A 14,283-nucleotide genomic window follows, 5' to 3' on the forward strand; every position below is an offset into this window, starting at 1 on the left:
TTGAAAACGCTGTGTCAGGAATGCCCTGCTCTGTTTAACACTTGGAAGTATTTCATGAAAAAATTAAATTCTTGGGGGCTGATGATTTCCTCCTCATCTTTATATGACCCTTAGTGGAAGAAGTTGACCCCACTGCTTTCAGACCGTAAAAATGGACTTTAAACTTTATAAAAATCCGCTCTGGTTCAACATGAGTGACAGGAAAGTCAATAAACACAAGCTAAGACAAATCTTTACATCACTACTACTTTTTATTTGGCAAACAGCTTGAGATAGTCTCTCTTTTTCAGTGTACAGTATATATATATACTATAATAAACCAACACATTCTGTTTGATAACCATTTTTTTCCTCATTTTTACATATTACAGCTTACAAATATAGCTGATCTTTTAGACAAAATTACAGTTTCTGTTTGACACCTAAATTATTATGCTATATAAAAATCCACACATCTTTACATTCATGATTAGAAAAAGTAGGCTATATGAAATCAGGGAAAAGAAAAAGAAAATAAACCAAAACACCACAGTATACGCAATTTTTCAAACAAATCCAATTAGGAGGAGGGGAGTCAAGGTTTCACGAACAGAGTAATATGTCGTTCACTCTGAATCCAAAGTCGATCCTCTGAGAGAAGTTTGCTGCTATTCCAAAGATCATCAGTACAGAGAAGATATCAAGGAACAACAACAATACTGTCACATAAGAAGAAGAATGGTTAAATCTCTGTACTCGTGCCAAAGTTAGAAACTAATACCTTGCTGTGGATTATAATGGAGAGTTGAAAGAAACTAAACTTTGCATTGCAAACTGTACATATTACTTCATACCTCACAATCTCTCTGTTCTGTCACTAGTGCTGTCTTAAGCCTCAGTCCAAGGATTATGCAAACGCCACCAAGCTTTCCCTTCATGCTTTGCTATCTCTGCTTAAGTTGGACATCTTTCTCACATCTGTAAGACAAAAGTTGAACAAGAGGGAGCTGCCATTTGGATACTGGGAAAGCAACTAAAACCTGCACTGGGGATGCCGTGCTTGAAGACAAACCCTTGTTTTTTCTCCTAAAGGTGTGCAGTCATTGAATCAGAGTAGAGCGGTTTTTGTAGCATGAGGATGAATTGAGAAGTTGCTGCTTGAAAAATATAGCTGGCCTGTTTTTTTCCTTTGCTGGGAAACCCAAATCTCAGTGAAGTTTATACACAGTATTGCTGAATATTGAACATTGCATTCGGTTTACTGAGACGCTGCTACGTTTTTTGTAGGATACATGACCAGTGGCATCACATCGTATCAAAAACCCAGATGAGGCATGCTTTAAGCAAACCATTGCCTAATTTTTTTTTCTGTTTTTGCTCTGTAGATAACAAGATAATCTCTCCAGACGTCTGGAGTATTACATGACAACGTTTGCAAGCATTGATCTAATCATAACATCTAAATAGAAAACAAGACCAGATTATTCTAAAACTCGTCTCTGAACACTTGTTCACCTAATAAAACTAAAAAAGGATGCATTTTTGTTGAACCCAAAGCCCACAATTCTATTCTAAGTCCTTTTTTTAACCCTTTACCTGACGTTCATTGTTCCCAGCAATGCACCAGAACTGTGTATGTCTTTGACATGGAGCTGGAGGGGACTTTGATATGTAAACACTGCGACAAAGCCCGATGTAAACCCCAGTTCAGACCAAAGATTCATGACAGACGAGATAAAGTCTATTCATACTACTGCAACTGGTGGAGATGCTGCACCGTTTTCATTGCAATGATGCTCTGTGCATCTATTACCACCATGCCTGTCTTGTCTTGTTGCTGCACACAACTACTAGTGTGCAATATTGATGCCTCAGTTGCACACAACCCATTGTTTCAACTTTATGAGTCAAAAACATAGCTTGCAACTACACAATGCACCAAGAAAGGCCTTCAAAGAAAGCATCATAAATGAAGATTTTACTGCAGTTTTATTAACATTTCTGCAGTTAGAACTAAGAAAAATGGTCAAACAATGCTATTGGAGGAAATTCAACACTGATACTAAGCCGAGAGAATGGAGCGTATTTGACCCTTTTCCCTGACAATTACGTAAACACTGCAAAGTGTCTCCTTTAGATATGTGGCAGACCACACATTCAGCTCAACGTAATAGATCAACAAAGTGTTAGCAAAGTTCAATTTTGCTGAAGTTAAAAAAGTGAAAACATACAAAAAAGGGAGGATCCAGATAGATCCGTGGATACTTCAGTGGAATACCCAGGAGGCTTATGCCAATTTGTGCTGGAAGTTTGAGGCCAGAGATGTTCTGTCTTTTGTGAATTTCACCTTCATTGTCATAAAGACAGGGCTGCTTCTCAACAAAAGTAATCAATGAGGGTTTGGCAATTTGTGCCATGCCCAAAAAAACATCTTTTTTGACTAGTGAGCTCCATAGTGTGGTCATGCGTGGTACGCTTCCTTGACCCTGGCATGGATGAAAGTGGTGGGAGCACGTTTTGGATGTGCTTGACAATAATTTTAAACAACGCGGGAGTGTTAAGACCTTTGGCACTGTAATAGAGTTGGAAACAGGGATGAGAGAGCAGGGCTGAGACAGGCGGGAAAGTAACCAAAGGCCAGACTAAAACATGGGCTGTCCACATACATGGGGTGCAGCCCAACTGCTTAGGCCATCAGTGTGGCCATAAGCTGTAGTTTTCAGTTGGCGAAAATCACAACATCAGTTTTAGAGCAGTTCACATTGGTGGTTATTATTGCAAGGCTATGAAACTTGTTATTTATGACACTGTTTTAAAACAGCTCTGTGTGCTTCCAATGTCCCTTTTCAAGGAAATATCACAAAGAAAACCAAAACAATGTAAAGCAACCATGTCCTCACATGGGCAGCAGCTGTAAACTTTATCCTCAAAAAGATAAGTCAGATCTTCTTGATTTTGATTGCAAGTGACATTAATGAGTTGAACCGTTTTCCACTAGAGTGCTTTAAATGTGGTGACAAAAACAGCTGATGCTGAGGCTGGTTTTCTGTCCAGGGCGCTGAGAATGCTGGACTGCATTGGTTTTGAATTGTAATAAGCACACCAATCGAAAAAATGCACCGACCATGGACACCCTTAATCTTGCAAAGCCAATAGATTGGCCAGATTTCACACCTGTCGTCAGGCAGATCCATCTTGCAAAGCTGTAATCTGTAACATTTGTGCACAATCTGAAAAATTAAAAAATGAATCGGCTTCATTTCAGGAGAACAAGGCAGTAGCTACTGGCCTGGTTTAGTTGTATTGCAAGTCTGTAAACAATGGTGGCTACTGGCTAGTGAGGACATTAGCATGGATGCAGCTATAACGGCAGTTTTATCAGAACTAGACATTTCTTTCTTTATAGAAGAGCAGAGAACCAGACTGAGAGCTTTCCTTAGTAGAGCAGCTGTCTGTCTTCCCAACCAGCTTCAGTAAGAGCTTAATTTATCAACTTGATCCACTGATGGTGAACAAAGTTGATGGCTGCATGTCAAGCTTGTGTTACAGAGTTTATTCCCTGGGGAAGTGCACACCTAAACTCTCATCTGTTGCACTGATTGGCTCATAATGAACGTGACAGACAAGACCGTTCATCCAATCACTCTCTTATATTTGTTTGAAAGGTTCTGCCTTTCCAAAATGGATTGAAGTATGCAAAACAAATCCGATGCAATCGCTATAGAGGACGTTCCAGATTAAATGTCCTAGACGATCTCGTTGAGTCATGAATCTTTTGGTCTGAACTGAAACAACAGTGAAAATTCAACAATCAGTAACCCGTGGAATGTAAAGAAACAAACAAGAGACGTATAAATCTATTTCCAGTTCAGGGTAAACACACAAAATTATCATTTAGCACTTAAAAGATAGACTGTCATCATGATAAATAAATATTCTATTTCAATTTAACCTAAAATACTTTTTGTATATTGCCATAATATATTCTAATATATTTATAATTTGATAAAGATTTCACTAGATGTTTTGGTTTGTGCTGTCATTCTAAATAATTACATTTATTATTCATACATATAACTGTGGAATGTATTCCTTTATTCATCTTAAAAAATGAGGTTTTCTGAAACGCTGGCAAGAAGCTAGATGGAGGACAGAGTAGGAATGTGTCCATGACACAAGCACACAAACACACGCTCTCACAAACACGCTCATTTGCCCTCTTTTTAATGAACGCTGACTTCTGTTGGAATGATTCTGAAAGAAATATGTTAAGTGTCCTTCATAGAAAAAGGGACATCACAGCTAAAAGGTGGAGGAATGAAGAGGTTTAACACTGCACAATGACAGAAATATAAAAGATTTCTTTGCTGTGGCCTAAATGCAGTGCTCTTCCTCCTGGAGAAGTGTTTAAGCACTTATCAATACGGTGTAAGTATGTAAAATCGCCTCTGATGATAGCGTAAAAACACAATGTGAGTGTCAAAGTGTCAGAAACAGATACTGTTCATACTTACATTGTGCAGTTACACCTTTCTAAGCGCTCTACTGACAGCATTTTTCTTACTTACACAGTACTAGTGAGTACTTGAAGCACTTACCCATAGCTTAAAACACAGATGAACACACTGCAGTAAAATGTTAGCATAAAATGTAAAGGTATGAGAGGAGAACATGGAGGTATATGGCACTGAACAATCTGACAGGGTCAAACAGAGGTGAAACAGGGAGTTCTGGGCGGTCCCGTTTGTGTGTGTTTTTTTTTTTCCTCCTGGGAGAGATGCTGTCTGTCCATGTCCGGAAAAACATTTCCCCTCATCTCTCCTCCTCACCCGACGTCCCACATTTCCAGTGCTTCACCTGTAAGACTGTTCTCATCAGATACAAAAATCAAACAGTCGCTATTTCTCCTTCCTTTTTTTTTTGCTTCCGTACAGTTTTGCATTGAAAAATATGTTTGTTTTTTAACTCCTCGTTTCTTTTTTCTTTAGTTCTGGACGTCTCTTTTGTGTTTCCAGAACATGTGGTTCCACCTGTAGCTACATGTGTTGGGCATCCATTATGTCCAAGTATTTGGCCTCAATGATATGAGGAAGCACGTTGTTCCTGAACAAAGAGAAGACAGCTTATGTCAGTTGTTGTTTGTCAGATCAGCATAGCATCATGTCAGATTTTATCAGGAAAGATTGATAACTTCCTTCTTTAGCCATACCTGTAAACAATAGAGCAAATCAACCATACAGTTTTGGTTCATGTTCAAGAATGTGGGAAACCACATTTGCTTTTGTTTCATTGTTCAAAAACAAGATAAACTGCAATAAAAAAAAACCTGATATCATCCTTTATCTTTTCTCCCTAATGCAGAAAGAAATACGGTTTCAAGTGCAAAGGCAAGGGACTGACCTCTGCACCAGTTTAGCTTACTGGTCAATGTCTCATGCATTGAAGCTGGTGGCCCGGGCCGTATTTGAATCTCATCCTCAGTCACATGTAATCTCACCTCGCTCATCTTTGTTTCTTATCCTATTTCCTGACCTTTCCTCTCATTACAGCCATGAAAAATGTAACTATTATCCTCTAAAATATTACCATAAATGTCTTCTGCACTGATAACTACCCACAAATGTGATTATTATAAAGCATAACATAATGAAAGCAAAACAAAAGGCAGACTATATCCAGTGGATGGTTGGGTAAAAAACACACACCTTCACTGAGAGACCGGGAGTCAAAGCCTGTGTGCAACCACTCTTTAAAGGTACAGTGTGTAATGTCTAGCTTTGTAGCATTTAGCAGAAAAAACACAGTAACAATGGAGCGTTAAATTTAAAAGATAAAAGTACAACCTCCATTCCAAAAAAGTTTGGGCACTGTGTAAAATATATAAACAAAATGCAATGATATGGAAATCTCCTCAGCCTGTCTTTTTTCACAATAGAACATAAACAACATATCAGATGTTAAAAGTGAGACATTTTACCATTTTTTTAAAAATATAATCCTATATGAATTTCATGGCAGCAACACATCTCAAAAAAAAAAAAAAAAAAAAAATAGGGAAAGGCAACAAAAGGCTGGTACAAATGAAAAACCGCTGGTGGAACATTTTGCATCTACTTTGTCTTATTGGCAACAGGTCAGTAAAACTGCATAAAAAATGTAGAGCAATTTCAGAAAAAACATTCATCAAGGTAAAATTGCAAAGACTTTGAAAGTCTGCAAATATAAGAATTGGCACAGGAACACTTCCAGAAACCTTTATCTGCCAACACAGTTTACACTGCCATCTACAAATGCAAGTTAAAGCTGAATCATGAAAAGAAGAAGCCATATGTGAACATGATCCAGAAACGCTGCTGTTTTCACTGGGCCAAAGCTCATTTAAAAATGGCCTGAGGCAAAAAGCAAAACTGTTCTGTGGTCAGATGAATCAAAATTTAACATTCTTTTTGGAAACTGCAGACAACATATCCTGCAGACTGAAGCATAGAGGGACCATCCAGCTTATTATCAGCACACAGTTCAAAAGCCTGCATCTCTGATGGTATGGGGCTGCATTAGTGCCTATGATGTGGGCAGCTTACACATCTGGAAAGGAACCATCAATGCTGAAACGTATAAAAAGGTTTTAGAGCAACATATGCTCCCATCCAGATGTCTCTTTCAGGAAAGGCCTTGCATATTTCAGCAAAACCACAAAGCACATCCATCACAAGAGCATGGCTTGGCAGTAGAAGAGCGCTGATGCTGAACTGGCCTGCTTATACAGACCTTTCACCAATAGAAAAAGACCCAAAAAGTGAAAAAGACCCAGGAGAGTTGAGAAGCTTGAATCCTACAGACAAGAATGGGACATCTCTCTCCCAAAACTTCAGCAACTGGTGTCCTCAGTTCCCAGACATTTATAGACTGTTTTGAAAGGATGCCACACAATGCAAACAGGCCCTGTGCGTACTTTTTTGAGATGTGCTGTTGCAAACAAATTCAAAATGAGCTCATATTTTTCATGAAATGATAAAATGTCTAATTTTCAACATCTGATATGTTGCTTATGTTCTATTTTGAATGGAATATGGGTTTATGAGATTTGAAAGTCATTGTATTCTGATTTTATTTACATTTTACACAACGCCCAAACTTTTTTGGACTTGGGGTTACAGCTGTGGACCAAACAAACGTATCAAGGTTGCATAAAAACTCTGGTGTAAATCTACTTTCCTTCAGACTCCGCTGCTTCATTCATAGTAAAAACATGAACTGACCTCGATGTAATGTAAGCTTTGTACTCTTTGAATCTTGCTACTCTAAAAATCCAGCTTAAAAAATAAAACTTCTTGGTTTAGAATTTCTTCATAAACATTCATGGATCAAACCAAATTGTCTCTAACTCCTGCCTACTGCTGCCTAAAGAGAAATAACCAACAAAGTTTACAGACTTTTCCAAAGTTTAACAGCATCTCAGGAGCAAACCATCATCTTTTATTGAAGGTAATCGACTGGCTTGATGCAGTAGGAGGTGTGTGGTAAATTATTTTATGAATTTACAAATATCATATATAATGTACTAAACCCATCTGCTGTCAGAGCACAGCATGTTCAGTAAGACTGTGCAGATGAACTGCAGCAAAGTGAGCATGTATCTCAACTAAAATTACATTTAACTCTAATATTTTTCAATATTATCAAACCAGGGGCTGTTTAGAGAGACATGTAGCTTCAGCAGCAATAAAATAGATCCCCTGATCATACTCTTGCTGAGACTTGTTGTCATGAGGAGGCAGATTCAGGTCACCCTTCACCTGTGTGCTGCTGAATGCCATCCAGCTTGAAAGCACTTCATATATTAATTTTCTTGGACTAGACTGCGACGTCGTACCTGATTGGAATTAGCAGGATCATGAGCAGAGGGAAGATCATCTTCATGTACGGTATCGGGTACATGCCAAACGTACACAGCACCAGCAGCTGCATCATCTGCAGGAAGGTGAAGTAGTGGATCTTTCTCTGGGGCACTTTGCGGATGTAGTGGGTAGGCGGGTAGGACGTCTGCAGGAGGTGAGAGGAGGATCAGGACAGATTAAAATACAATCTACCTCCAGGTTCTTTATTCCTCTCTGTCCTCGGGTCTCCTGTGGTCTCACAGGACCGACTCAAGGAAGTGGACAGCCCACACGTCTCAAAGAAAAGCACAGCAGCCTTAGATCATCAATAAAATGAATCTTTCAGTCTAATAAAGAATAATAAGTTTATTCATAAAACAAGAGATCTGTGCGAAGAGACGCTGCTGATATTATTTTACACCTGCACTCGATAAGATCTGTTTGTAAAAATAAACCTGTCTCTTCAGTCTAAGTGAAGCTGTCACGAAAACAAATTAATCTCTCCTGGCTGATCAGGTGTCAGGTATGACGCTTTCTAACAACAAGAACTGATAAAAAGCAATTTCACAATCTTGGTTACCACCTGCAATTGTTTATAAAACATGACTTATCTAGAGCATGCAAAAACAAGACTTGAAAAACCTCCTTCCCTCAGCTGAAACCTGTAAATGTGTCTCATCAAACTAAATAAAACTGTGTAATGAGACTGAAGTTTGATTATTGATGCAGTGAAATTCAGATTTTGTGAAGAGATTTTCAGTCTACATTTTCTATTTTTAATACAGACACATCTGTAATAAAATAGGTAAAAGAATGTCCTAAGACTAAAAGAACTTTACTAACTTAACTAACATGACACATAATACTCAACCTAGCATGAAAAATTCTCAACAACTACAACAAGCCTTGAATGTTCCACAGAGGGAGAATTCAGGTAGTTATGCCCCTTTCTTTGACTAACCTTTACCTTAATGTTAATTTTCATAATGTTATATCAATAGTGGACACTTTCAGTGCATGCATTTAGCAAAAAAGACCCTTAACATAAAAAAGACGCAATGGCATCTTTACAGAATCTTAAACGGAGATCCCCGTGCACAGCCCAGGTAGTCAGGTGCTGGTCAGTAGCAGGTCCGAAGTAAACAAAAAGAAATGATCCGCCGCACACTGAGATAGACTTTACTGTTTATTGAGAGCGAACAACGTGTTTCGCCTGTAGCTTCCTCAGGTTCGCCCAGCATCTATCTCAGTGTGCAGTGGATCATTTCTTTTTGGCATCTTTACAGACTTGTACTGTCTGGTCCCAGCCTTTCTAATGAATGCAAACAGGTGTTTACATATTTCTTTGACTCAGCCTCTCTTTTTCAGCTAATACCTGCTGGTAATGACATTTCAGTGAGCATCTCTGCTCACTAATATGTGTCAAAATACCATTCTGATACTTTTTTGCAGCAGAGATTTTATGCACTTGATTCAAACATTTGTGTTTTTTAGAATAAAAATTCCTGATTTACTAATGTATGTGTTTTTCTTATTTAAAATGAGATCGCATAAAATGACTATCCCTGCAGCAACTGATATCAAATTTGCAATATGAGCAAAAATAACTGTAATTAGATGTTTGTTTAAAATAATTTTGCCCTATTATATCATATCCAATATTGCGTACCTTATATAAATAAACAACTAATGTATAAGATATAATATGATATGAATATGAAGTTGGAATAATCAGATGCACCCTAAATGGATCTACTAACAAATTCTACAAAACCTGGGACCCACATATGAACTATGTGTGATTATACCTTTATTTTAATAGTTTGGGGAAAAAACATGCTGAACTAAACGAACGTTAAAACATTCACTTCTGTAGTGGGAATTTGATTTTTTTTTTTCTTTATTAGTGCGGTTCCCTCTCTTTGCCATTTGGTGGCGCCAGAGAGTGGCATTACAGGTTACACTTGAGGGGAAACGGCAAGTCTTTTTTCCAAGAGGAAGGTTAAATCGGACACAGAAGGAGAGTCAAGAAAAAAGGATTTTACCTATCTAAAGACAAGTCTTTTGCATATATGTGGTTTTTTGTTTATTTATCTGAGCTTGTTAAGATGATTAGAGTTTAGCTGACGACTGATGATTGGTGGCTGAAATCTGACCAAAGAATAAAGATGTTTCTTAATTCATCTGTATCAGCTAATTGATATTAGTCTTAATTCTCTAAACTTCACCCACCTGGTGTTCTAGTGGTTTGAAACAAAAAAGTAAATAATCAGGCATTATTTCACTCCGTTTTGGTCCTGTTGCAGCAGGCACCCAGTCAACTGTTTGATCTGCAGATCTGATTGATCTGATTTCTCACCTGCTCCTTGAGGAGGAGAGCCATGCGGTCGCACATCTGGTTTCCGTCGATGGAGGTGAGAGCGATGTAGAGGAAGAGGCCGTACAGGACCGGTTTGGGGATCCACTGTAGCGGGAGGGGCAGCAGCAGCACCGACACGCCGATAAAGATGTTGGCAGTCAGAGACGTCAGCCGTGTCTCCTTCACCTGGACGATACTGAGGACACACAACGATGGTTACTGGAAGGCACACAATAGTTTCCTACAATGCTGCAGACATTTTCTGCAGGATTTTCTTATCAGTGTTCCGGCACATTTTCCATTTGAAAGATTATCAATTTTATGGACCAAATTTCCAGAGTTTGGGTGGTAAAAAGATATTTATTTCTAATATTGGACTGCAGTGCACAAGATAATGTTGTTTCCTGTTTTTTTATACACAGTATTCAGATATTTTTACCCAATAACTGATAAACAGAAACTGTACAACAGTCTAAATGACCATATTTAAGACAGAATAAAAAAAAAGCACGATTTGTTTTTGGTTTTAGAGCTTGAAAACATCTTCTATGATTAAATATAGTCTACTTTGAATTTTATGTTTCTGTTGAAGCTTCCTTTTACAGTCCCATCATCATTGCATTGTTTGTAGCTGTGAAGAAAAAACTTAAATCAGCCTATCCTCTTTTAACTTTAAAAAACTGATGTAGGTAATCAACAGGTTATCTTGGGAAAAACTGGAAGCTGACTGCAACTGTCCTACAAAGTGAAGGGTTTTCTACTTTTGACAATAACTTAATAAAGTTTTATTTCTGACAACATAAAGGACATCAGGAAGAACCTGTGGAATTTTCGGACACTCACAATAAATACTAGACAAGTGGGTGACTTTGGCCCTTTATGAATGTACTTATTAGAAAACTAAAATAAAATCACTGTTTATCATGCTTGTTAGTATTTGTGTCATTTTAACAACTTTATTTTAGGGCTGTCAAACTAAAAACAATAATAACTGAGATTAATCTCAGAATTCTTTTAGGTAATCAACATAAATCTAATTTTAATTGCATTTTTAAATTCCACATTTTGCATTTAAAACTGTTTTTGTTTCATTTACAAGTTTTGTACCATCTTGAACTAAGGGTAATTGATCTCCTGTTTGGATACAGACCCGCTTTTATTTTGAAAGAAAATAGGGAACTCTGGGTAGATTGAAGATAATGATGTGAGGATCTGAGAAAGATTATGATAGGTTTGGAGTTTTCATTAGTTTCGGGTTTTTTTTTTTTTTTAATTTCTGTGATCAATTTCAGTTCAGTTTTAATTAGTTCTTAATGCTGGTTTGTTTGTTAGTTTAGTTTTTATTTTGCAAAAAAAAGCTTCATTTTAGTTTAGTTTTAATTAGTTTTAGTGTTAGCTTTAGTTGTTTCTGATAGATGTGAACGTCCCACATTTCTAAAAACATATTCAAACAGGCTAATCATCACTTATCATTTTATTTACTTAAAGTTGATGTTTGAATATAACTCCAGACATAAAACTACCACTGTACGAAGCCTTATCCAATCAAATCAGGCCATTTTACACTCCCCAGGCTTGGGTGTAGATGCCAGTCAGTATGGTTGTGTCAACAACTAAAACTAAGGATATTTTGTCTCTATTTAATTTTTTAAAAGTTAGTTTTGTAAGCTCACTATACAGTTTTAGTTTTCATTTTTTTGGTAAAGCTTAGTTTTTATTTAGTTTCAGTTAAATAATGATTTTCACATTTTCCTTTTAGTTCTTTAGTTAGTTTTAGTAAACTATAATAACCTTGGATCTGAGAGGATCATATTTCTTGTGAGTGGGTGTTGCTTCAACTTATTCAACCAACGTGCCCACATCATCCTAGAGCGGACTTTACTGCCTCTTTTTTCATGATTTTAAGGGTTCATTTTATAAACTCAGAGATGTTTTTCACGACTGAAATTTGGCCTGATTCATGACATCATGGCCTGTCATACAACAAACCTAAAATAAAGATGTTTTTGTCACTTCACAGGGACTTTAAGTTTACAACAGTGCCACTATTGCACTTTGTAGAAGTACCTTTATAGTAAAAAAACGGTATTTTTTGGAAAATATTCAATTACTTTGAAAGCTACTTAACATTTGTATGTTTTGTGTTAAGAAATACTAAAAAACACTTCTCCGCAAGTAGACTCATTACACCATTTATGCATTTTAACATAATTGCAATCCCAAATTTCAGCATGTCCAGTATAATAGCAATCACACATTATTTCCAAATTGGCAGCCCACATGTCTCTGCTGAAGCCCTCATACCTGTGCAGCTCATGAAGAGATGACGATATGCTGAGGTGGAAAAGCATGTAGCTAAAAGTTGCACACAAAATAGTGCCACACGTCGAGGCTTTCTGGGTGAAAAATATAACACCTAAAACATTTTTAAAAGATATAATTTTGGGGCTTTTTATGCCTTTATTTAGAGTGAAGGACAGTGAGGAGAGCTGGAAACAGAGATGAAAGAGTGGGAGAGAGACATGTGATAAAGGAGCTGCAGGCCAGCCTTGAACCCTGGCAGCCCCCGTACATGGGACGTGACTTTACCATTAGGCCATCTACCACCCACTTCAAACAGCTTTGATAGAGCTAACATTTTTTCTCGGTTGACTTTTTCCTAAGACTCACTATATCTGCTATACGGTATAGCCTAGCTTCCCGGCTGGTATGACCAGCAGGTTCTTCTTAAAGAAACACTGTAGGCTAATCTCACTACAATTGCTAAGTACCTTATACAACCCAACTTAAGAAATACCAAAATATGCCTTTAAAAGAAAAAAAGCTTTGAAAGGGTTTATCTTACCCTCGTGTTTTCACATCACAAAGATATGGCATTTAAAGGCGTCTGTACACTTTTTATTTGTATTATAAGCTGTACAACGACGTTACTAGTCTTTGATGATTGAATATAGTAGGATAACATTATATTGCACAGCACTTTATAACAAATATGTAGCTAATGGTTGTTTTATATCTAAATGTGGTCTGTTATGTAATAAGGATGTTTTGTTTATGATGTCTGACTAAGAAAGATCTAACAAATGTAAAGATCTCTGATGCTAGCACATTTATTAGCAGCTGTTGAATATTTTGAATCCAGCTATCCACACTGCTGTCACAGTCAGCTGGCAGCAGATGTTTCCACTACAGTTGTGGCTGCTACAACAAATTGGCTGTCAGGTTCTTTTATAGGGATAAATCCTGAATCTCTGATTTAAGTCTGGGTTTTGTCAGAGTTATGTACTGCATGGTGTTTGATGAAAACAGAACTTTAAAGCCAGTTAAAGTAGAATTATTTAGGTAAATATTTAGTAACACAAACTATTGAATATTCCTCCTATAATCTATTTTCCTTTGAACTCTTGGACGAAAGTTTCATGTTTGAAGATGGTGCTTCGTTTCTCCAGGCTTAAAACTAAAAGAGGTTTTCTCTTTAAACTTTTGAACTCTCTCTTTGGCTCATGATCTACAGACTCTGTAAATACCTCTTAAAAGCAGCTCAACTGTCATCCCTTTAGACTTGTCTTTGTGTAATTTTGATTTATTTATAATTGTGTTTTTTTCCTCTCTTTTCAAGTCTGCATGTAGTTCCTCTTTGAAAATTTCTTTATTTTTGATTGAAGATCCTTTTATGAGGGTTTTCACTTCTGAAGAAGCTTAATAAGAAAGTGAGTTTACATTTTAAATGCTGACAAAATGAAAAAGGTTGAAGGCTATTACTTCTAATAACCTCTTTTGCAGATCTTCACATGTAATTAGATCTTTAAATTAAATTTCCGGACCTATAAATTACATACTTTTCTTTCTCCAATATCTGTAATCAGATCTCCTCCTCTTCCTTATAGAAGATTGTCCCCTATGCCACACTTATCACACTTGATTACTACAGAAATCCTGAATAAATGCTAACTATAGCTTTTGTGAGTATCTATGTGGGAGGAATAATGAACCTAATCCTCTCATCTCTTCAAAACTCCCTCACCTCTTCCACCCGGAGAGAAAATGGTTAATTACATAGTAATCATG

General features: G+C 37.1%; 1 protein-coding gene across 4 annotated transcripts in view; it reads right to left on the reverse strand.

Annotated features, from left to right (window-relative positions):
- Window positions 1-245: 245 nt before the first annotated feature.
- slc4a11 (solute carrier family 4 member 11) overlaps window positions 246-14,283 on the reverse strand; it is a 224,895-nt gene continuing 210,857 nt past the window's right edge. For all 4 annotated transcript variants that reach the window (XM_041812785.1, XM_041812784.1, XM_041812786.1 and 1 more), the window contains 3 exons: window positions 10,216-10,411; window positions 7,853-8,022; window positions 246-5,082 (listed from right to left, as the gene is read on the reverse strand). In XM_041812785.1, the coding sequence (XP_041668719.1) occupies window positions 5,016-5,082; window positions 7,853-8,022; window positions 10,216-10,411 (433 nt within the window). In that variant the 3' untranslated portion in view covers window positions 246-5,015. The remainder of the gene's footprint in view (window positions 5,083-7,852; window positions 8,023-10,215; window positions 10,412-14,283) is intronic.

The sequence above is a fragment of the Cheilinus undulatus genome, linkage group 18, assembly GCF_018320785.1.
Source record: "Cheilinus undulatus linkage group 18, ASM1832078v1, whole genome shotgun sequence".
Taxonomy (NCBI): Eukaryota; Metazoa; Chordata; class Actinopteri; order Labriformes; family Labridae; genus Cheilinus; species Cheilinus undulatus.